The sequence below is a fragment of the Pseudorca crassidens genome, chromosome 2, assembly GCF_039906515.1.
Source record: "Pseudorca crassidens isolate mPseCra1 chromosome 2, mPseCra1.hap1, whole genome shotgun sequence".
Taxonomy (NCBI): domain Eukaryota; kingdom Metazoa; phylum Chordata; class Mammalia; order Artiodactyla; family Delphinidae; genus Pseudorca; species Pseudorca crassidens.
In genome coordinates this window covers 131,138,261-131,164,059 of record NC_090297.1, presented here as the reverse complement: position 1 = coordinate 131,164,059, position 25,799 = coordinate 131,138,261, and the positions used below count along the sequence as shown (strand labels likewise).

General features: G+C 34.8%; 1 protein-coding gene across 10 annotated transcripts in view; it reads left to right on the top strand.

Annotated features, from left to right (window-relative positions):
* Positions 1–25,799, top strand: part of COP1 (COP1 E3 ubiquitin ligase) — a 273,107-nt gene that overhangs the window by 83,550 nt on the left and 163,758 nt on the right. For 8 of the 10 annotated variants that reach the window (XM_067728723.1, XM_067728722.1, XM_067728719.1 and 5 more), the window contains 3 exons: positions 1,285–1,344; positions 2,065–2,141; positions 16,694–16,751. The exons of the other annotated variants lie outside the window; for them this stretch is intronic. In XM_067728723.1, coding sequence (XP_067584824.1) covers positions 1,285–1,344; positions 2,065–2,141; positions 16,694–16,751 — 195 coding nt within the window. The remainder of the gene's footprint in view (positions 1–1,284; positions 1,345–2,064; positions 2,142–16,693; positions 16,752–25,799) is intronic. 10 annotated transcript variants of the gene reach the window in all.

The following is a 25,799-nucleotide window of genomic DNA, read 5'->3' as shown; positions in this document are numbered from 1 at the left end:
ATTACTGTTAGTCCTTTGATGCTCAGCATTTCATTTAATTTCAGATCCTATTTCAGTTATCCAGTTGCCTTTTCCCTCTCCCCAAGTTTTCCATCTAGGTTAGGGGCAGTCTGTGTACCTTTAATTCTTTGTACATACCATCATCATAATGTTTTCTATGATATTTCAACTATTGGTTTACTTTTTGCCATCTTCCCTAGACTGAGTTCCATGAGGGCAAGGGCTAGAGTTTTCTAAATCCTGTTTTTCACAGTGCTTAGCAAAATGCTTAGGATTGGCAAATATTTGAATTAATATGTTATCAATTGTGTATATATTGCCACAGAAGAAAAGGCGCTTAAAAATCTGTTTGTCTGCCATGTATTTGCTGAATAATCTTGGACAAGTCACTTAACCTTCCTGTGCTTCATTTTCCTGTGTAGTAGTTCCTATTTCACACCTGGCAATAAATATTATTACATAAGTATTCATTATTGTTATTTTACATTTTAAAAATTGGCTCAATATATTTGGGTTAGATTAAGACAGCCACTTATACATAATAGTGATAGAAATTTAAATTTGATAGTGTTTCTGAAAAGCAGTTTTTTTTATGCAGTGAAGATTTGCTAGCTTTTTCTTTTGATCGAATAATTTCATTTTTAATAATCAATGAAATTTGAAATGCAGACTAGTATGTTCCAGAATTACTTATGATAGTTTGCAAACAACTTAAATCTCTGATGGTTAAATATATTGTTGAATGTGATGCAACAATTAAAATGTTTGCATTTTAATGGCGTGGAGAAAGGTTATGGTGCAGTAGTAGGTAAGATATCAAAGATAAAAGATTATCTTAAATATGTTTTAAAAAATGCTTAAGAGGCTAATTTGTGATTGCTTTGGGGTGGTAGAATTTAATCTCTGAGACTTTTTTTATTTTTAAAATGGGGTTAACTGACATGCTGACGTTAATTGCTGACAGTTAAATGAGGTAATTTGAAAATTCTTCGGATGTCTTCTGTTTTTATTAAGTCATATTGTCATTGTTGTTCATCTTTAATATTTTTATTATAAAGCCAATCCTTGTATTAAAGAAAATACTGTTTTCTTAAATATTAAGTCTTTACATTTACTTTTTAACATAGGAACTTACAGCACTTTTTGTCTGCAGTATTTCACCCTGACAACCATTAGTGCAGATTTTCCTAGAAATCATTTTGTAAATGTTAAGTTATTTTATGATTGTGGTGATGCTTGTGTGGTTTGGTTTAGGCTTTTTATTTCCTCCTCTTTAATCTACAGCAACTGGAGCAGATTCAGAAGGAGTTAAGTGTTTTGGAAGAGGATATCAAAAGAGTGGAAGTAAGATATCAAGAATTTCTCACATCTCTAGTAATTTTTCAGTTTCATGAAATTTTTGCTTTTCCTTTAAATTGCTGCATTAAATTTATGGGATTGGTCTCCATTGTATAGAAAGTCACAGTCATAATTTATGCAGTAATAGTTTATTAGGAGGCCTTTTCCTCTAGTTAATGATCAAAGTTAGAGTTTAATCCATTGTTTACTCGAAAGCTAATATTTGAATCAAGAGGAATGCTACTTATCTTAATGTTTGCAGAGAATATTTTTGAAGTAGAGACTGACATATCATGTTTTTCTGTGCTTTGCAGAGTTGAACCTAATGATCCAGTTGCCATACTGTCATATTTATCGTAATATTTATCAGTAGGGTCTCACCTGGATTAATGATTAGCTAGTTCACTATTCACATAGTGTACTGTACATCTCATTCAGATTATTTACATTTGTCTTTTTCTGCATTCGGGAGCTTCATTAGTGATGAATATTTATTAAAGTGTTTCTGGTTCTTTAAGAATGTGTATCATACAAAAGGCTTGTCTCTTAACTTTCAGATATCCTTGCCTTTGTACTCTGTGGAAAGGAAGCCTTGAGAAATTTGGGTGTTGAGACAAAAAGGGACTGATAAAACCTGGGATTGGAAAAGAATATAATATCATAACTCCTTTTGATTTATACATCTTCTCTTTGGAGTGTCTGTAACTCTAATAATTGTGCTTCCAGGAAATGAGCGGCTTATACTCTCCTGTCAGTGAGGATAGCACAGTGCCTCAATTTGAAGCTCCTTCTCCATCACACAGGTACAAATCTTGAAACTTGTAATTGCTTAGGATTTATGTTACAGAGTGCACATATGGTATTAATCCTTAGGAGCCTTTTCCATGTAATGTACAAAAAACCCTGAGAAATTACTTTGGTTATGATCTAGAAATGAGATTGAGATAGGCTGTTTCCTTAATGCTTTGAATTTTCATGCCAGGGACAGTTAGTGAGTAGAATATTATAATACTGTGAATTCACTGTTGGATTAAAAGTTTGGTGGATTTCTTAAAATAATGGCAGCTTTAAATACTTTGTGAGTTAAAATAAGATGACATTAGAAATCTACAACTGGAGAACATGAAATGGTAATATTAGGGGAGAATTAGATAAACTAATACCTTTAACTTTTCCACTAAGCGGTTGAATTTTCTTGCAGATCTCATTCCCCAGATTTAAAATGAGGCCATTAGATAGATCTGTTAGTTTAGATATCCCTGGTATTTTCTTTATAACTCCCCATTATTAATTTGTCTTCCCTTCTGTACCCTCTATTAGAGCAGGAATTACATTTGTCTTGCTCGTGACTGTTTCCCTAGGTTTTTGAGTAGCAGTAGTGACTGGCCTCCTTCAGTAAGTTTTTGTGAAATAATAGTGAATGTCTGTGGTCCCTATATAGCTCTAAAGTTCTATTTGAAATATCTACTACCTAAAATTTGAATTTGAACTTTTTTGTTGTGTTCAAAGCGAGAGCAATTTTACATGTTTTTAACTTGCTAATCCATTTAGGATAGTGGTCTAATGTAAGCTTTTCGGACAGATAGTTTTAGGATAACACATGGATTATCAGGCAGTCCAATGACAGTACAAGAGATTACACTAACCTTCAGAGCCAGTGTCAGTTCAGGAGAGCTATTTTAGATCTAGTTTGGGACAATATGTGGGGAAGGGGCACAAGGGATATTCAGTTAAAGAACATTCCTGGGTTGTTTGAGATTTTTCATTAACCATTTTATGGAGAATCCTCGTGAGTACTAGGTGATTCTGGGGTCACTTTACCTGTGTAATTCAGCTTGTTTTTGTCCATATTTTATTTTCTTTAAAACACTTGGGAATGACTCAGCTGTGGGATATTATCTTTAAGCTTAACATTCACTTCCTGATACACATGGAATCTTTGTCAGTAGAATATTTATTATGTGAGTGCATGCAGGCAAGAAAAAGTTGTCATATCACAGAATCTTCTCTAATAAACTGATAGTTCTCATCGTCATATGACTCTCTGTCATAGCCTTTAACAGTAGTGTTTCTTTCTATCTGTGTGTCCAGGTCTTTGTTAATCTTACTGACGACTTTTAATGACTTGTTGACCATATAGTATTATATTCATTTAACTGGCTCTGTTTATTTAATGCCTCTGATGCACTGGGCACTGTTCGAAGTGTTGAATCTAGCTGGCAAATTTCCTGCCTTTATGGAGCTTACCTTTTGGGGGTGTGTGTGTGTGGAGGTTGGGGCAGATGCTAAATAAGCAAAAATATAATATAGTAGTAGTACAAAATATGTAAGTAGTACCCTAGGAAGGAAATTAGATGTATTAGAGAGCTGACACATGAATGAAGTGAAGTGAAGAGATAATAAAAAGTCATGGGGGAGTTTTGAGTAGGATCTGTTTTAGATTTTAAAATATTTACTGGGGTTCCCATGTAGAGGATAGAGATTCTGTGTCCCTGTCAGCCCCCTGCCATTGGAAGCTAGGACAAACGTTAGGAACATTGCAAGAGTCCAGAAGAGAAGAAATGGTGGAATTTTATTGGATTTTATAGGATTTTATTGGTGGAAGAGAAGGAAGTGGTTGTATTATAAAGTAAAATAGCTGATCTCATAAAAGATAGAGGATTTCATGATATCTATGAAAACTTTGTTGAATCGCTAAAATCGTATGGAACACTATTGTCAAATGAGATTTGGGCAGAGGTGAGACTGGTTAACAGTTGAAGATGAGAAAATAGACAAACATGATATTTTCTTCAAAAGAGTGTTTTGATATTTTCTTGAAACGAGTAATTTGATTATCACTCAAGGTTTGAGCGAGACACTTGGGAAAATGATGTGGCTTTAAATATTCTTGGGAAATGACCCTTAAGATTTGGATGTGAAATTAAATATGCGAAGAATGTTATGTTATACTATCAATATTTGAGTTTTTTTTATTTTTAAGAAATAGCATGTAGTTGAATTATAATTTTTCCCTCATAATTATTAGCTTCATTATTTAAATGCCAGACATATTTTTTTTATTTCTGTTGATCATAAATTTAATTCATTTTTTAAAAGATGCATACATAAGTTTAAATTGTGAATTGCTTATTGAACTTTTCTGTGGTGTAGACCAGGGATATTTATAAATAAAATATATAGATAAGACATTTATATAAGACACTTTTGATTATATTTAACTACTCTATCAGGTATTTTTGAGACTTAATCTTTCATTTGTGTGTCTGTCATTTTTTAATAAATAAATAAATAAATTTATTTATTTATGGCTGCGTTGGGTCTTCCTTGCTGCACATGGGCTTTCTCTAGTTGTGGCGAGCGGGGGCTACTCTTCGTTGCGGTGTCTGGGCTTCTCACTGCAGTGGCTTCTCTTGTTGTGGAGCACAGGCTCTAGGCGTGTGGGCTTCTGTAGTTGTGGCGCGTGGGCTCAGTAGTTGTGGCTCGCGGGCTCTAGAGCGCAGGCTCGGTAGTTGTGGCGCACGGGCTTAGTTGCTCTGCTGCATGTGGGATCTTCCCGGACCAGGGATTGAACCCATGTCCTCTGCATTGGCAGGTGGATTCTTAACCACTGCACCACCAGGGAAGTCCCTGTGTGTCTGTCATTTTTGACAAAGGTCCAGATGAATCAAAATGAAAGAAAAAGCAAGGGGTCACTTTATGGATGTTAGAAGTATTTAACTATTATAATATATATATATATATATATATATATATAATGGTGAGTTAGTACCTTGTGAATTTGTATATTTTATCATTTGAGTGAATAAACTAGTAAAATTCAAGGAATTTGATATTGTGTAATGGCTCTTGGACTAGGTTAAGAAATTCCTCTTTAACTCACCCACACAACTCTATGCAGTTATACTTACCCCCGTGACATGCCCCCTCCCCCAAGTTATTAAAAAAAAAAATGTGTGTGATGGGGAGAGGGTGGGTGGTGGTTAGGGATGGCTCTTTGGTATAGTGGATGAAAATGGACCCATCTTCTCTGTTATTGCATATTGGGTCTTTGGCTGGATTATGATCACTGACCAGAGCAGTGTTAATGGCTTCTTCTTCACATATTAATGCTTAAGTTTTTGGTACTTTTGGGCAATTATTATTGGTTTAACTGATTTGTTTTACTTGGGAAGATAACTTTTTAAATTTTATTTTATTTATTTATTTATTTTCTTATTTAATTGTCTTTTATTTATTTATTTTTTCACCACACTGCGTGGCTTGTGGGATCTTAGTTTCCCAGCCAGGGACCGAACCCTGGCCCTTGGCAGTGAAAGTGCGGAGTCCTAACCACTGGACTGCCAGGGAATTTCCTAAGATAACTGTTTTTAAAACATAGGAATTGAAATGTTCTTACGGTCAGGTCTAACTCTAATCCTTACAGATTTGTCCCTAATTTATTATATATTTTAAACAAATGTTCTACATAAACCTAAAGAGTTTTTCATATAACATTTATTTCCCTTTATTGAGGAGGGGAATTATACAATATAGGAAATTCTCCATACACAGCCTGACACTATTTTCCATACAGTAAGTCTCCTACATACGAACGAGTTTCGTTCCTAGAGGTGATTCTTAAGTCCGGTTTGTTCGTAAGTGCAAGAAAGTTGGCCTAGGTACCCAACTAACGCAATCGGCTATATAGTACTGTACTATAATAGGTTTATAATACTTTTCACACAAATAATACATAAAAAACAAACACAAAAAATAAAGAAAACATTTTTCATCTTATAGTACAGTACCTTGAAAAGTACAGTAGTACAGTACAACACCTGGCATACAGGGGCTGGCATCAAGGGAACAGGCAAGAAGAGTTACTGACTGGAGGAGGGAGAGGAGGTGGGAGATGGTGGAGCTGAAGGATCGTCAGCAGTAGGAGTCGGAGGGCAAGCTGCTCACTCCTGACGTTGATGGCACAGGTTCTGGTTCCTTGCTGGATTCAATTCTATCTACTCTTGAAAAAACGATCCAGTGATGTCTGGGTAGTAGCCCTTTTTTTCTTTTCTTGTCACATGGTAGCACTCGATTGCATTCTGAATGGTAGCTGCAACCTTTGTGTACCGTTCTACATTCAGGTCCTATGCCTCAAAAACTAACAGTGCCTCCTCAAAGAAAATCCCTTTGCCATTTCCTGTATCGTGAATCTCTTCGGTTCTTCAGTTACTTCTTCTTCCTCTTGTCTCTCTTGGTGATTCTTAGCGGTATCAGCTACATCACCACTGCTTTTACCATTGCTTCTGGACATCCTGGGCTTGAAATAAAGGTACTGTACTACTGTACGCTATACAGTACTGTACAGTAAAGTACACAAAAGCACAACCACTTATAGAGGAGGCATGCGTGTGACAGTGTACACCAGACACGTGAACTAACTTATGTGATTGGACATGCGAACACGTTTGCATCTTTGAAAGTTTGCAACTTGGAGGTTCGTATATAGGGGACTTGTATTTCCAAGGTTAGATGATTATGAACAGATCTTAAGAAATCTCTGCTACGCTTGCATTTATTGTTGCGAGTACTGAGGATTACTTGCCTTAACTCTGACCCTATACCATGCAGAGGAGTTGAATTTGATGCCATAGGCGACGGAGGATACTGAAGAATCTTATGGAATTTTCAACTTGAACAAACACAAAGAAACGCAAACACAGAAAACAAATTTCCTTGGCAATAATGTAAAGGGTACTCTTCATACATCTGTAGTTTCTCATTAATTTGATAGGTAATAGAATTGCAGCAAGTAAAGAAAAATGTTTTTGAAATAGTTCAATTTCCTTTATTTAGAATATTTGAAGAATTCTTCAGTCACTAAGCCAGTTTTTGGAGGTGTATCAGGCATGTATAAAACACAGTTTTAGGCACTGGAGATACAGTTGTGAATATGACAGACCCTAGAACTCTGCTCACATGGTTATATAAAGGACAGAAAATAAGTTATGCTGTCAAATTAATTATTCTGCTTAAAATATGGTATAAATAGACTTTTTGATTCCAGTAATTAAAATAATCAAAATACATTTAAATTATGTTTGATGAGTAGGTATTTCAGGATTTTTGAAAAACATCTTCGGGTTCTTGTTATAAACTGTAATTGTCACTGCTTGATGAAGATACTACCAGTCCTTTCTAATTCTGAAATCTGAGGTGTGAATAGGACAGATTTCGATGTGCATGAGTATCAACCAAACCTCTTGTTTGACATGCAGATTTTTGAACCCCACCCCCGAAATCTGATCATTAGGTCTGAGGTGAGTTCCTGAGATTCACATGTAGGCCTGGAGGATCATACTTTAAAAATATGTAAATACTGGTTTAGTGGGTAGTGAATATGTCTGTATTACTGACATGTTTTAAAAATCTCTAAGTAAGATATATTTATTTTCTTTTTCATAAAAGAAAGCTCTGACATTCAACACTAACGTTTTATAACTATCTTAAGTTTATTTCATTTTTGGGGAAGATAGGGTAAAATTTTCTATTTACTCTCTACTTTGTAAAGTTACATATCCTTCTGTAATGTCTTAAAAATGCCTCGAGTTATGTTCCTGGGCTTGAGAGAGCCAAAACAGTTTTAAGTTTCTTGGAAGGAAGCAGATTATTGGTATTTACCAGCCATTCCCTGTTGATTCCATTCATATTACTGTGATTAGACCCTCTTGCTTATGGCCTTTTGTGCTTTCAAGTTAGAGTCATGTAGGAAACTTTTCACCCCTTTGCTTATTATAGGTGTACCTTGATTCTGGGAGGTCAGGGATGGGAGAAGCTGGGAAAACCAAAGCTATACATTGTAACCCTAGCCTAGATGTAAGAATAATTGAATGCAAGCATAAAATTTCATGTGCTGTCACCATTTTCTGTTTCTGCTGTTTACCGTCTCTCCTCTACCCAAGTTCCAGTATATTTTTCCCATTCAGATCCTCTACCTTTGAATCTTTTGTTGCTGTTTTTGGAATGCTTCCTCTACTTTGTTTTTAAAACCTTTTTCTGAGATGATTTCAGAGACCTGGGTTTTTGTAACACTAAGATTTATGGCAGTTACATCATCTGATAATTAAAAATTTCTCCTCTGTGAATTATAACTAAATTGTAACTATTATAACTATTCCCACTCATTGATAAGTGGTTAGAATATAATGGAGTCAAAGGCAGTACTTAGCCTAACAAACTGGGACTTTTATTAGCTTTGTTGGAGACAAATGAGTTTTGTCAGTCTTTTTCTTTTGAGCTTATTATTCTGTTTTTGAAATTCTACCAAGCAAATTATTTACTTCCAAAGGCAGTAAGCAGTAGATTCAGACCTGCTCCATCTTTCAGAAATTTTCCGTCACATGTGCTTTTCACATCTGCCAGCAGTAAGTTTCTCCCTGAGGAAGCTCTTATAATGAAAACTTTAAAATGAATTGCCCTTTTGCTTTTCTTTTTAAACTTTAGTAATATTATGGAATTACAGACCTTTTAAAAGGCAGCATAATATGAGGTTCATACAGTCCTCCTATGTACTGTATATCTACAACCCTTTCTAACCATCTACCATTAAAAGGGGACAAAGGGTGTTGGAGGAAGTTTTTCCTGGATATTTGAAATACTCTGATAACTTCTGTTCTTTGAAGAATAAATTGAATCTCTTTTTCCTAAAGATCATAGATACGTACTCTGGAGCCCAATGTTTTTATTATTGAACTACCCTTACGTTCCCAAAGTAAATCCAAAGCTTGTATGATATATAGGTTTTCATAACCTTTTTGGGAAACCTTTGGAGTCAGATGTGTTTCATTATGTGGTGTTATGTCTTGCCCCCATACCCTTCCCTCCGCAATTTAGAAAGGTAACACAGTACATATGCCATATATTACATATACTGGAGGAGGAGTAAAACGCGGTTCCATATAATCAAGCACATTAATATTTCAGCATTGAAGCATGCATATTAGCAGTCAGTGAGATAAACGATATCAAAATCTGTTCAGGTCAGGTTTTCACTTCAAAAAGTTACAAAAAGTGTTTGATTTTCATAGTTTTGGGTTTTAGGAATTGAAGTTTTCTGTAATCTTTTTTGTTGTTGTTTAACATCTTTATCGGAGTATAATTGCTTTAAAATGGTGTGTTAGTTTCTGCTCTATAACAAAGTGAATCAGTTATACATATACATATATCCCCATATCTCTTCCCTCTTGCATCTCCCTCCCTCCACCCTCCCTATCCCACCCCTCTAGGTGGTCACAAAGCACCGAGGTGATCTCCCTGTGCTATGTGGCTGCTTCCCACTAGCTATCAGTTTTACATTTGGTAGTGTATATGTGTCCATGCCACTCTCTCACTTTGTCCCAGCTTACCCTTCCCCCTCCCCGTGTCATCAAGTCCATTCTCTAGTAGGTCTGCGTCTTTATTCCCATCTTGCCCCTAGGTTCTTCATGACCATTTTTTTTTCTAGATTCCATATATATGTGTTAGCATACGGTATTTGTTCTTCTCTTTGTGACTTACTTCACTCTGTATGACAGACTCTAGGCCCATCCACCTCACTACAAATAACTCAATCTCGTTTCTTTTTATGGTGGAGTAATATTCCATTGTATATATGTGCCACATCCTTTATCCATTCATCTGTCAGTGGACACTTAGGTTGCTTCCATGTCCTGGCTACTGTAAATAGAGCTGCAGTGAACATTGTGGTATATGATTCTTTTTGAGTTATGGTATTCTCAGGGTATATGCCCAGTATAAAATTGCTGGATCGTATGGTAATTCGATTTTTAGTTTTTTAAGGAACCTCCATACTGTTCTCTATAGTGGCTGTATCAATTTACATTCCCGCCAACAGTGCAAGAGGGTTCCCTTTGCTCCACACCCTCTCCAGTATTTATTGTTTGTAGATTTTTTTGATGATGGCCATTCTGACCAGTGTGAGATGATATCTCATTGTAGTTTTGATTTGCATTTCTCTAATGATTAATGATGTTGAGCATTCTTTCATGTGTTTGTTGGCAATCTGTATATCTTCTTTGGAGAAACATCTGTTTACATCTTCTGCCCACTTGTGGATTAGGTTGCTTGCTTTTTTGATATTGAGCTGCATGAGCTGCTTGTAAATTTTGGAGATTAATCCTTTGTCAGTTGCTTCATTTGCAAATACTTTCTCCCATCCTGAGGATTGTCTTTTCGTCTTGTTATGGTTTCCTTTGCTGTACAAAACCTTTTAAGTTTCATTAGGTCCCATTTGTTTATTTTTGTTTTTATTTCCATTTCTCTAGGAGGTGGGTCAAAGAGGATCTTGCTGTGATTTATGTCATAGAGTGTTCTGCCTGTGTTTTCCTCTGAGAGTTTGATCGTGTCTGGCCTTACATTTAGGTCTCAATCCATTTTGAGTTTATTTTTGTGTATGGTGTTAGGGAGTGTTCTGATTTCATTCTTTCACATGTAGCTGTCCAGTTTTCCCAGCACCACTTATTGAAGAGGCTGTCTTTTCTCCATTGTATATTCTTGCCTCCTTTATCAAAAATAAGGTGACCATATGTGTGTGGGTTTATCTCTGGGCTTTCTGTCCTCTTCCATTGATCTATATTTCTGTTTTTGTGCCAGTAGCATACTGTCTTGACTACTGTAGCTTTGAAGTATAATCTGAAGTCCGGGAGCCTGATTCCTCCAGCTTCATTTTTCTTTCTCAAGATTGCTTTGGCTATTTGGGGTCTTTTGTGTTTCCATACAAATTGTGAAATTTTTTGTTCTAGTTCTGTGAAAAATGCCAGTGGTAGTTTGATAGGGATTGCATTGAATCTGTAGATTGCTTTGGGTAGTATAGTCATTTTCACAATGTTGATTCTTCCAATCCAAGAACATGGTAATCTCTCCATCTGTTTGTATCATCCTTAATTTCTTTCATCAGTGTCTTATAATTTTCTGCATACCGGTCTTTTGTCTCCTTCAGTAGGTTTATTCCTAGGTATTTTATTCTTTTTGTTGCAGTGGTAAATGGGAGTGTTTTCTTGATTTCACTTTCAGATTTTTCATCATTAGTGTATAGGAATGCAAGACATTTCTGTGCATTAATTATTTTATCCTGCTACTTTACCAGATTCATTGATTAGCTCTGGTAGTTTTCTAGTAACATCTTTAGGATTCTCTATGTATAGTGTCATGTCATCTGCAAACAGTGACATCTTACTTCTTCTTTTCCAATTTGGATTCCTTTTATCTTTTTTTGTTCTCTGATTGCTGTGGCTAAAACTTCCAAAACTATGTTGAATGAGAGTGGTGAGAGTGGGCAGCCTTGTCTTGTTCCTGGTCTTAGTGGAAATGGTTTCAGTTTTTCACCATTGAGGACGATGTTGGCTGTGGGTTTGTCATATATGACCTTTATTATGTTGAGGTAAGTTCCCTCTATGCCTACTTTCTGGAGGGTTTATCATAAATGGGTATTGAATTTTGTTGAAAGTTTTCTCTGCATCTGAGATGATCATATGGTTTTATGTAAGTTTTTTGAGCCATATATATATATATATATATGTTTAATTTTATTATTTATTTATTATTATTTTAAGAAATATTTATTTAGTTATTTATTTGTCTGCTTCGGATCTCAGTTGCAGGATCTTCGTTAGGGCATGCGGGATTTTAAGTTGTGACATGCAGGTTCTTAGTTGCGGCATTCGGGATCTAGTTCCCTGACCAGGGATCGAACCTGGGTCCCCTGCATTGGGAGCGTGGAGTCTTAACCACTGGACCCCCAGGGAAGTCCCAAGCCCAGTATTTTTAAAAGCCAAACTGTATATTGCTGAAAAGGCCATTTTAATCACTGATGTTTATTTGTATAAAATCTTTTGTATAGAATTTGTTGTACTATCTTGTTGAAATTCTTACAAATACCACAATATGAGTAGTAGTACTGTCTATTCTAATGAGTCCGAGACACTGTAGAAGAAAAGATTTCACCTTAATTTTCAATTGAATTTTGCATCAAAATTTTCTCTTAGCTTCCTATTCATTTATAGATATAGCTTATATGTGAAACTGAGTTAACAGTCTTTTAAAAATTATTTATTTAAACATATTTTTTATTTCTTTTTTTTTTAATTGAAGGATAGTTGATTTGCAGTGTTGTGTTAGTTTCAGGTGTACTGCAAAGTGATTCAGTTTTATATATATATATGTATACACACATGCGCACATATATACACATAATACACACATATACGTATATACACAAATACACACATAAATACATATATATACACATAAATACATATACATATATATTTTTTTTCAGATTCTTTTCCCTTATAGGTCAATACAAAATAGTATAGTTCCCTGTGCTGTACAGTAGGTCCTTCTTGATTATCTATTTTATATATAGGGGTGTGTATTTTTTAATCCCAAACTCCTAATTTATCCGTCCCCCCCATTTCTCCTTTGGTACCATAAATTTGTTTTCTATGTCTGTGAGTCTGTTTCTGTTTTGTATATAAGTTCATTTGTAAAAGTCTATCTTTTAATTACAAAGTATATCTTTGCTTTTGGAAGCAAATAATTTAACTGACAGTAAGTAGTTTTGTGACATCTACTTGCATAACTGTGAATTTCCCTTGTAACTTGGATTAACAGCTGTATAGTTTTCATATGTTTTTAGCTGAGCTCCTCATTGTCACCAGCAAGAACATTAAGAATTTTTTTATCATCTTATTTTCCCCATCATGAATAAAGAGTATTATTCCTAACTCAGTTTTAGTTACTATCTTGAAATTTTCTTCTTGCCCTTGCCATTTTTTGGTGGCTTTATTTGTGTAACTTATTTGAAATAATTTGAAGTTATTTATTTGACATTTATTTGAAATAATTGATGACTCTCATATTTATAGGTTGCCATTTTTTTCCACTTTTCTCCTTAAATTATGTCTATGAAGTGGGTTGGGCTAATCCAGGATTTCCTCACTCTTCAGTTGTAGAATGTGATGTGCCTAAGGAGCATAGCATGGTGGTTCAGTGTAGACTCTAGAACCTGACTCCATGGCTTTGAATCCTAACTCTGCTATTGACTAACTTTGTTAACTTGGGCCAAATGTATAATCTGTCAGTGGCTGAGTTTCCTCACTTGAGAAATGGGAATGATAATAGTGTCTACCTGAGTTATGAAGTTTAAATTACTTAGCTCAGTGCCTACAGCATGGTAAATGCTCAATAAATGGTAGCTGTTAATACTGCTGTTGTCATTACCATCTGTGGATTGTGGCTAACTCAGAGATAAGCAGTAGAATAGCACCAGAATCAAGAGAACCCAGCCCAGGCAGTGCTTTCTAATATTCTCTTTTAATCATGTTACTTTATACACACATAGAAACACACACACACACACACACACACACACACACACACATTTTAAAAAGCAGAATTAAAGGGATTTATTTTTTCAGATTGCTTCTGTTGCGGTTGTATATGCAATAATAAATTTCCTTAGTGAATAAGATTACGATCTGAAATAAAATAAATTTCAAACTCTGCAGTTATTATTAATAAAATACTATTTAAAACCTGTAATTTCAATACCTTCAACAAACTGATGAGTACTATTTTTAAACATGTATTTGAAATGCAATGTTATCTCACTATATACACTGATATATCAATATCATTGTTCCAGCCTGCAGTCAAAGAAGTCTGAATTATAACACCATAAAATAATCATATCTAGAAATAGTTCTGTTCTATCAACCTCTAAATGTGCAACTTCATAATTTTATTAATGTTTTTACAGGTAATAGGGAATTGGGTTTCATTAGTGGAAGGAACACAGATTTTTTTTTTAACATCTTTATTGGAGTATAATTGCTTTAATGTTGTGTTAGTTTCTGCTGTATAACAAAGTGAATCAGCCATATGCATACATATATCTCCATATACCCTCCCTCTTGCGTCTCCCTCCCACCTGCCCTATCCCACCCCTCTACGTGGTCACAAAGCACCCAGCTGATCTCCCTGTGCTATGCAGCTGTTTCCCACTTGCTATCTGTTTTACATTTGGTAGTGTATATATGTCAATGTTACTCTCTCACTTTGACCCAGCTTACCCTTCCCCCTCCCCATGTCCTCAAGTCCATTCTCTACGTTTGCATCTTTATTCCTGTCCTGCCCCTAGGTTCATTAGAACCTTTTTTTTTGTTTTTTAGATTCCATATATATGTGTTAGCATACGGTATTTGTTTTTCTCTTTCTGACTTACTTCATTCTGTATGACAGACTCTAGGTCCATCCACCTCACTACAAATAACTCAGTTTCATTTCTTGAGTAATATTGTATATATTGCCACATCTTTGCCACATTGCCACATCTATTGCCACATTGTATATATGTGCCACATCTTCTTTATCCATTCATCTGTCGATGGACACTTAGGTTGCTTCCATGTCCTGGCTATTGTAAATAGTGCTGCAGTGAACATTGTGGTACACGTCTCTTTTTGAATTATGGTTTTCTCAGGGTATATGCCCAGTAGTGGGATTGCTGGGTCTTATGGTAGTTCTATTTTTAGTTTTTTAAGAAACCTCCATACTGTTCTCCATAGTGACTGTATCAATTTACATTTCTACCAACAGTGCAAGAGGGTTCCCTTTTCTCCAGATCCTCTCCAGCCTTTATTGTTTCTAGATTTTTTGATGATGGCCATTCTGACCGAGGAACACAGATTTTTGAATGCATGACATTTCTTCATTTTTAGCCCTGTTAGTCCCTGGTTAGAGTATACTGAAAATAGCGTGTGATCCTGTCATACCAGTTCATGACTCTGTGCAAGGAAAGTGAGCATTGGTTACATTTCATCAAAAGAAATTCATTACAAGATTGTGTTAATTCTTTAATTTGTAGTATAAGTGCTTTGAAGGGTCTTTCTTACATAAGTCTTACTATAGGAATGGTTAAGATCACTGAATATCTATTATTATGTATTGCTTTATAAAAAAAGACTACTGTGAAGACAGTTGCATCTCACTTATTATATTTTTGAAAGCATAAGTTTGTATATTATTGGTGAATTTTATTCATAGAGGGTAAAATTTATTGAACATCTACCGTTTTTTGGCATTGTACTGAGAAATTAACCCACTTAACTAAATCATATACCTCTCTGAAGTATCTTACTCATTTAGCAGATGGAGAAGCTAGCAGCCAAATAAGATCAATAACTTGCCCAGAGTCATTTAGCTGCTAACAAGTGAAATTCAAACCCACTCTGTACTCTTAAGAGTGCCTCTCATATTATAACCTTTGTGATTATTTGAGTACTAAAGTGAATAATGATTTTGTATATTTATGTAAAGAGACACACTGAAATTAGTATACTTAATTGCTTAAATTTCATTAGGGTAGACAAAAATATAAACATTTCTATAGTAGAAATAGGGAAGAATTTTTAAAAATGTAAAAAACTGTTGATCTATCATGGTTGATGTAGAAGTTATATCATTTTCAGGTGTTAATAGTCTTCATAAGCTAATTTATTTAAAGAAGGGAGGGAGGTAAAAGTGACGTGATAAGATAGATATGGTAAGATGGAACTCTTAGAAAGAAAAGCTAGTCGGGACTTCTAGAGGTTTTTCTAGGGTTAGGTAGGAAAATGCACAGAGAATATATATAATCAAATAGAAAGAACCAATGGAGAAAGTAGATTCTGTTCCACTAGGGCAGAGGTAATTAGAATATAGATTTTGGGTTATGAAAGAAAGATTATTGGTATTTTACCATTTCTTCCATTCCTTTGATAGTTTTCTTTCACGTGAGGTGATTATCATAACATTTTGGAGCTTGAAGGGACTCTAGATATAGCTAGAGATAGCTAGTCTCCACTCATCTCACTTTTCAGTTAAGGAAACAGTTATTATAAGGTATTTGTCCAAGGGCACTAGCTCTAGTGTCATAACAGGATCTGTTAACCATAGCTTTTGATTGCATGCTTGTGCTCTTTTCCCAATATTCTAAGTCCTCTTTTCCTTAGAGTTCAAACATATTAACCTATCTGAAAATGAAATTGTAGGAAATACTTCTGTATATACACCTATCTTATGATTATTCCCTACTGACATTCTTTCAAGGTGGGTATATTTAAGGTGGTGGGATGAAGGGGTAAGTTGTTTAAATATTTACTAATTTTTTTGTTTATGGGATATGTATTTATTTGATGTCTAATTAAATTATTGGTAATAAATATTTGCTTAGAAATTAGAAATATTGGATTTATATATGATATATTTTAGATTTACTTTTTCTGTTGCTAAGAGAATGTAAAAACTGAAATCACATTTTTCTTTCTTCATTTTGCAGTAGTATTATTGATTCCACAGAATACAGCCAACCTCCAGGTTTCAGTGGCAGTTCTCAGGTAAATGATACATCTAACAGTACTTTACAGTGGTACCATAAATATAATCACCTGAGTTGTAAAATCACAGATGAGTTTACTGGAATGTCCTGTCATAAAGACAGCTGTTTTGAATGCTGTGGCATTGATTAGGACTTGAATAGCTCTGATACATAATCAGATATATATTTGCTCATCACTGAGTTTAAATTTTTTTTTAATATACTGGTAACCTCAGACCTTGAGAGGAAGGAAATACCATAAGAGGAAATTATGAGTAATCAGGGCATTGTTTCTCTCAGATAAGAAAGTTGTAATTTATTGATGAATTACCCATTATTATGTTGAAACATGTAGCTTTTCTGTGGAAAGTAAACTACAGGCTTGAGTAAAATAGACTCTGGCTTCTCCTTTTCTTTAATTAATTGTATGATTATTTTGATTTTTACTGTCTTCATCTCTGTCTTGGGGATGTTGATATTTGTCAAATATAATTTTGAGGCCAGACTTTTTTTTTTTTAAACTTTTCACATTGAAATAACTTCAGACTTAGAAGTTACAAGAATGGTAAAAAATAATTCCTTTATATTCTGTATGCAGATTATCCAGATGTTAACATTTGATCACATTTGCTTTATCATTCTCATTCTGTCTCTCTTTTATATATACACACATAAAATTTTTTCTTTGGATGTTTGAGCAGGGTTCAGACATAATGTTCCTTTATCTCTAAATACCCCAGTGTATATTTCCTTAAAAACAAGGATATTGTCCTATGTAATCACAATATAACTTTAAAATTCAAGAAGTTAGTGTTGATATGGTGCTATTATCTAATGCCTATATCTTACTCAGATTTTACAAATTGTCCTTCCACTATCCTTTATAATATCCTGTTTTCCTTAAAAGGAAAAAAAACATAAGGCATTCAAATGAGGCATGTTCATTTGTATATTCATTTTATGTAATAGTGCAGTTATTTTTATCAAAGTGGAAAGAAAATTCTTTCGGATCATACAGCTTTTATTTGTGTTTTTCTTTCCCCACTACTTAAATAACTGCCTCTATTACTTTTATGGTTAGTTTGTATAACTACTCTGTATATCCTGTGTTATCTTCAACTGCATGCTTGGATTTGGCCTGTTGTTTTTTTATAGTAAGTTTATAGATTGGTTTGTATCTGTTTCTGAACAGCCATGAAAACACCAGATCTAGGTGTTGTTTTTTTTTTTTTTCTTTTTTTTCGGTACACGGGCCTCTCACTGTTGTGGCCTCTCCCGTTGCGGAGCACAGGCTCCGGATGCGCAGGCTCAGCGGCCATGGCTCACGGGCCCAGCTGCTCCGCGGCATGTGGGATCTTCCCGGACTGGGGCACGAACCCGTGTCCCCTGCATCGGCAGGCGGACTCTCAACCACTGCGCCACCAGGGAAGCCCTAGGTGTTTTTTTAATAAGACAATGGGATATATCAGGAGAAATTTTTAAGAATTAAATTGAAAAAAAAGAAAAGAAAAAAAAAGAATTAAATTGAAACATCCTTAAGAACTTGAACAGGAAAAGCAGTCTCTGAATCTGGAAACAAGCTTGGCATTCACAGCTGGGCCTTGATGTTCTCCTTTTAAACATAATCTCACAGAACATCAACATCAGACATAGTCACTCTGGGACGGTGATGAAATGAAGCAAAAACCGAGATCACTTCATAAATTTATTAAGCACATACAAAAAGAAGTCACTGTGTAAGCCACATAAAATACCAAACACACCTCCATCATGGCTAATATGAGCAGTTGCTGTTTCTTTACTAATTACAACTTTAGTCTCACTGTAGTTTTCTGTTTGTCTAGGTAAGATATATTAAGGTGCTCAATCACAGAATTATCCCCACTTCTTGATAGTGTCCAATCTAGAGCAAAGCCTTACTTCCTTGAACCCTCCCCCAAATCACTTAACATGGGCCTATATCCTATAAGTAGTTTGTAACATCCTCTTACCTTAACCTGTAGTGTGCTGTATTCTTTGTTGCAATGAGCAATAATAAAATTTGTTCAACTACAGGTGTGTTCCTATTGGTCTTTGGCTGCAGGGCTTTGACAAAGTCTACATAGAGGAACAGAGAAGATTTTCTACTATTGCCATTTATAGAACATTGATTTGGAATTTCTAGCAAATTCCATAAGCTAGAAATAATAGAAATTGAATAGAAAAAAAAAGCAATCAGAATAGTTGTTTTTTTTAAAATTTTTACTGTTTGCATATAATAAAGGAGACTTCTGGTTTGAGATTGTACACTAAGCCAATGTAATCCCTCCAACCTCCACCCACTAGAAATCCCATTGACATATTGCTATTCTCACACTGAAAACTTAAAAAGAATTTGTAAAGATAAAAAGAATACTTAGGAAGTCCACCTAACATATGAGTCACTGTATGCAGAGTAAAAGTGTGCTTTTGGATGAAGTAGTCTGGGTCTCTCAGGAGACTACAACCTTATTATCTGCTGGAGGACAGGGAAGTTGCTGAGGAGGAAAACCTACTAGTGCTTATGGGACAGAACTAATATGACATATTGTGCCGAAATCCTTAGGCTTCATTTCTAGGTATACTCTTTAGAAGAGACAGACTTAAAACAGATTGACACAGAAAGACTTGAAAACAAAGGAGTAGTTGAGGATAAGCCTGGCAAATATAAGAATGGTAAGGAATACAACAAAAACAAACAAACAACAAAAAAAGAAAGAAGAGTAGACCAAAGTAGAACTCAAGGAAAAAATCATAGAAGACAGATACAGGTTTTCACATAATGAAAGGTATAATCCCACAAAATAGTAATTTGTGTGACATAATCTAAAGCATTGGTATTTATATAAAGCAAAACCTATTAGAAATTTTCAAAAATTGATTAAAAGTTAAACATGGTAAGAGATTTTAAGGTATAGTCATCCTTCAGTATCCATGGGGGATTGGTTCCAGGAACCCCTGCAGGTACCAAAATCCAAGGTTTCTCAAATCCTTGGATAAATTGGTGTATATTTGCATATAACCTGGGTATCACATCATCCTATATACTTTGTCATCTCTGGATTACTTGTAATAACTAATATAATGTAAATGCTATATAAAAAGTTTTAAATACAATGTGAATACTGTGTAAATAGTTGCCAGTGCAGCTGCAAATTCGTTTTGCTTTTTGGAACTTCCTGGAATTTCTTCTTCTTTTTTGGGGGGAGGGTGGCGTGTGGATTTTTTTTGTCTGCATTTGATTGAATTTGTAGATGCAGAACGTGCGGATATGGAGGGCCTACTGTATAATTCAAGAAGTAATTGAAGTAGAAACAAAAGTATTTAGGTAACATTTATTTTGCATTTACTATTCATGGATATTGCTCAATGTACTTTACATGTATTAACTACTTTAATTCTTAGAATTTCCCTATGAGATAAGTACTATTACTATTATTTTCTATTTTATTGAGGAGGAAACTAGGGCAAAGAGAAGTTGAGGAGGTTGCCCAAGGTAATATAGCAGAGATTTTAACTCAGGCATTATGGCTTCAGGGCAGGTGCTTTTAAATATTAATTTATTCAACCAAAAGTTTTTTTGAATACCTCCTATTTACCAGACACTATTATAGGCTCTGGTTATTGAACAAAAACAAAACAGACAAAAATTTATGTTGTAGCCAAACTTACAGTCTAGTTGGAGTGATACTAATAGTAATAAGAATAGATTACCTTTGAACAAAGAGGAGGTGAGGGAGCAAGCTATGTGAATATCTCCGGGAAGATCTAGGCTGAGTGAAAATAAGTACATGAGCCTTAAGGTACAAGAATGCCAGACACAGTCCAGAAGTCCAGTATGACTGGAGAGGAATGAGGAAGGAGGAGAAAAATAGAAATGAGGTAAGAACCATGACAGAGGCCACTTTGGTGCATGATTTTCTTATGTCATTATAAAGACATGGGATTTTTTCTTTGTTTGAGATGAGTCAAACTTGGTTTAATAGGTACTTGTGTCACTTTATACTTTGCATCAAGGGATATACATTATTTATAGTAATCTTAGAGCATTTAGAAAACTGGATTGATTCTGAAACAATAAATTGTACCATCTACATTCTCTGAATCAGAACCTCAAATAAATAACTACTTAGACAATCTGGAAGAGAGAAAACTAAATACTTCTCTTAATACCTTTGTGTCAAAGAGTATACAGACGTTGCTACAAAACAATTCAGAAAATAATGCTAGTGAAAATATTATATATCAAAATTTATGAAATTTTGGTCAGAATTTTCTTAAAAAATTGTATCATTAAATGAATTCATTTTTAGATGCAAATAAAAATAAATGAACTAGGCATTGAACTCAAGACACTGGGAAAAACTTAAGGCGGCAAATGTAGAGAGAAATAAAAAAGATCCTGTATGTTACAATATATAATTGAAATTGGCTATTATAATATTGAGTAGATTAAAATAACTTAGTGCTGATGCATATTAGTAAAAATAGCAGTCTTAATAAAATGTATAAATTTCAAGGAAAATAAAAAATATTAAAATAGGTTAAAGCAATTGTTAAACATTTTGAATAGACCAATAACCATAACTTAATGTGATTCCAGTTAAAAATCCTCAATATTTTTTAAAGGTCAGTAGAGAGTGTGACCAATTGACTTTAATGGTTATTTATAGAATGAATGCTGCGGAGGTATAATAATTACAAGGGCATTTACCCATTAAGTTATTATAATGTATTCTAAGACTGCTGTAACAAAATGGGCACAATAAAAAATGTAAAATCTAACAGGAAGGTAATGAAGAGTTTACCCTATGGTGAAGGTGGATATGCAGATCAGTGGTGAAAGGGAAGACTTTTTTCTTGAATTTTAGTTTATTTTTTTATAGAGCAGGTTCTCACTAGTTATCCATTTTATCCATTATACATGTTAGTGTATATATGTCAATTGCAATCTCCCACTTCATCCCACCACCACCACCCACCCACCCCCCCTGGCACGTTCCCACCTTGGTATCCATACGTTTGTTCTCCTCATCTGTGTATCTATTTCTGCCCTGCAAACCAGTTCATCTGTACCATTTTTCTAGTTTCCACTAATATGCATTAATATATGATTTTTTTTCTCCTTCTGACTTACTTCACTCTGTATGACAGTCTCTAGATCCATCCACATCTCAACAAATGACCCAATTTCGTTCCTTTTTATGGCTGAGTAATATTCCATTGTATATATATACTACATCTTCTTTATCCATTTGTCTGTCAATGGGCATTTAGGTTGCTTCCATGTCCTGGCTGTTGTAAATAGTGCTGCAATGAACATTGGGATGCATGTGTCTTTTTGAATTATGGTTTTCTCTGGATGTATGCCCAGTAGTGGGATTGCTGGATCATATGGTAATTCTATTTTTAGTTTTCTAAGGAACCTCCGTACTGTTCTCCATAGTGGCTGTATCAGTTTACATCCCACCTTGCAACAGTGCAAGAGGGTTCCCTTTTCTCCACACCCTCTCCAGCATTTGTTGTTTGTACATTTTCTGATGATGCTCATTCTAACTAGTGTGAGGTGATACCTCATTGTAGTTTTGATTTGCATTTCTCTAACAATTAGTGATGTTGAGCAGCTTTTCATGTGCTTCTTGGCCATCTGTATGTCTTCTTTGGAGAAATGTCTATTTTGGTCTTCTGCCCATTTTTGGATTGGGTTGTTTGTTTTTTTAATATTGAGCTGCATGAGGTGTTTATATATTTTGGAGATTAATCCTTTGTTGATTCATTTGCAAATATTTTCTCCCATTCTGAGGGTTGTCTTCGCATCTTGTTTATAGTTTGCTTTGCAAAAGCTTGTAAGTTTCATTAGGTCCCATTTATTTAATTTTGTTTTTATTTCCATTACTCTAGGAGGTGGATCAAAAAAGATCTTTCTGTGATTTATGTCGGAGTGTTCTTCCTATGTTTTCCTCTAAGAGTTTTATAGTGTCTGGTCTTACATTTAGGTCTCTAATCCATTTTGAGTTTATTTTTGTGTATGGTGTTAGGGAGTGTTCTAATTTCATTCTATTCCATGTAGCTGTCCAGTTTTCCCAGCACCACTTTTTGAAGTGGTGTCTTTTCTCCATTGTATATCCTTGCCTCGTTTGTCATGGATTAGGTGACCATAGGTGCATGGGTTTATCTCTGGGCTTTCTATCCTGTTCCATTGATCTATATTTCTGAGTTTGTGCCAATACCGTATTGTCTTGATTACTGTAGCTTTGTAGTATAGTCTGAAGTCAGCGAGTCTGATTCCTCTAGCTCCGTTTTTTTCCCTCAAGACCGCTTTGGCTATTCGGGGTCTTTTGTGTCTCCTTACAAATTTTAAGATTTTTTTGTTCTAGTTCTGTAAAAAATGCCATTGGTAATTTGATAGGGATTGCATTGAATCTGTAGATTAGGTAGTATAGTCATTTTCACAATAGTGATTCTTCCAATCCAAGAACATGGTATATCTCTCCATCTGTTTGTATCATCTTTAATTTCTTTCATCACTGTCTTATAGTTTTCTGCATACAGGTCTTTTGTCTCCCTAGGTAGATTTATTCCTAGGTATTTTATTCTTTTAGTTCCAATGGTAAATGGGAGTGTTTCCTTAATTTCTATTTCTGATCTTTCATCATTAGTGTATAGGAATGGTAGAGATTTCTGTGCATTAATTTTGTATCCTGCAACTTTACCAAATTCATTGATTAGCTCTAGTAGTTTTCTGGTGGCATCTTTAGGATTCTCTATGTTTAGTATCATGTCGTCTGCAAGCAGTGACAGTTTTACTTTTTCTTTTCCAATTTGTATTCCTTTTATTTCTTTTTCTTCTCTAATTGCCATGGCTAGGACTTCCAAAACTACGTTGAATAACAGTGGTGAGAGTGGACATCCTTGTCTTGTTCCTGATCTTAAAGGAAAATGCTTTCAGTTTTTCACCATTGAGAATGATGTTTGCTGTGGGTTTTTCATATATGGCCTTTATTTTGTTGAGGTAGGTTCCCTCTGTGCCCACTTTCTGAAGAGTTTTGTTCATAAATGGGTGTTGAATTTTGTGAAAAGCTTTTTCTGCATCTATTGAGATGATCATATGGTATTTATTCCTTAATTGTTAATGTGGTGTATCACATTGATCGATTTGCATATATTGAAGAATCCTTGCATCCCTGGGATAAATCCCACTTGATCATGGTGTATGATCCTTTTAATGTGTTGTTGGATTCTGTTTGCTTGTATTTTGTTGAGGATTTTTGCATCTACATTCATGAGTGATATTAGTGTGTAATTTTCTTTTTTTGTAGTATCTTTGATTTTGAAATCAGGGTGATGGTGGCCTCATAGAATGAGTTTGGGAGTGTTCCTTCCTCTGCAGTTTTTTGGAAGAGTTTGAGAAGGATGGGTATTAGCTCTTCTCTAAATGTTTGATAGATTTCACCTGTGAAGCCATCTGGTCCTGGACTTTTGTTTGTTTGAAGATATTTAATCACAGTTTCAATTTGATTACTTGTGATTTGTCTGTTCATATTTTCTATTTCTTCCTGGTTCAGTCTTGGAAGCTTATACCTTTCTAAGAATTTGTCCATTTCTTTCAGGTTGTCCATTTTATTGCCATAGAGTTGCTTGTAGTAGTCTCTTAGGATGCTTTGTATTTCTGCAGTGTCTGTTGTAACGTCTCCTTTTACATTTCTAATTTTATTGATTTGAGTCCTCCCCCTCTTTTTCTTGATGAGTCTGGCTAATGGTTTATCAATTTTTTTTATCTTCTCAAAGAACCAGGTTTTACTTCTATTGATCTTTGCTATTGTTTTCTTTGTTTCTATTTCATTTATTTCTGCTCTGATCTTTATGATTTCTTTCCTTCTACTAACGTTGTGTTTTGTTTGTTCTTTCTCTAGTTCCTTTAGGTGTAAGGTTAGATTGTTTATTTGAGACTTCTTGTTTCTTGAGATCGGCTTGTATTGCTATAAACTTCCCTCTTAGAACTGCTTTTGCTGCATCCCATAGGTTTTGGATTGGCCTGTTTCATTGTCATTTGTCTCTAGGTATTTTCTGATTTCCTCTTTGATTTCTTCAGTGATCTCTTGGTTATTTGGTAAAGTATTGTTTAGCCTCCATGTGTTTTTGTTTTTTATGTTTTTCTCCTGTAATTGATTTCTAATTTCACATTGTTGTGGTCAGGAAAGATGCTTCGTATTATTTCAGTTTTCTTATATTTACTGAGGCTTCATTTGATGTGATCTGTCCTGGAGAATGTCCCATGCGCACTTAAGAAGAATGTGTAATCTGCTGTTTTTGGATGGAATGTCCTATAAATATCAGTTAAATCTATCTGGTCTGTTGTGTTATTTAAAGCTTGTGTTTCCTTATTAATTTTCTGTTTGGATGATCTGTCGTTTGGTGTGAGGTGTTAAAGTCCCCCACTATTATTGTGTTACTGTCTATTTCCTCTTCTGGAGCTCTTAGCAGTTGCCTTATGTATTGAGGTGCTCCTATGCTGGGTGCATATATATTTATAATTGTTATATCTTCTGTTTAGATTGATCCCTTGATCATTATGTAGTGTCCTTCCTTGTGTCTTGTAACGTTCTTTATTTTAAAGTCTATTTTATCTGATATGAGTATTGCTACTTCAGCTTTTTTTTGATTTCCATTCGCATGGAATATCTTTTTCCATCCCCTCACTTTCAGCCTGTATGTGTCCCTAGGTCTGAAGTGAGTTTCTTGTAGACAGCATATATATGGGTCTTGTTTTTGTATCCATTCAGCAAGCCTGTGTCTTTTGGTTGGAACTTTTAATCCATTCACATTTAAGGTAATTATTGATATGTACGTTCTTATTACCATTTTCTTAACTTTTTTGTGTGTTGTTTTTGTAGGTCCTTTTCTTCTCTTGTGTTTCCCACTTAGAAAAGTTCCTTTAGCATGTGTTGTAGAGCTGATTTGGTGGTGGTGAATTCTCTTAGCTTTTGCTTATATGTAAAGCTTTTGATTTGTCTGTGGAATCTGAATGAGATCCTTGCTGGGTAGAGTA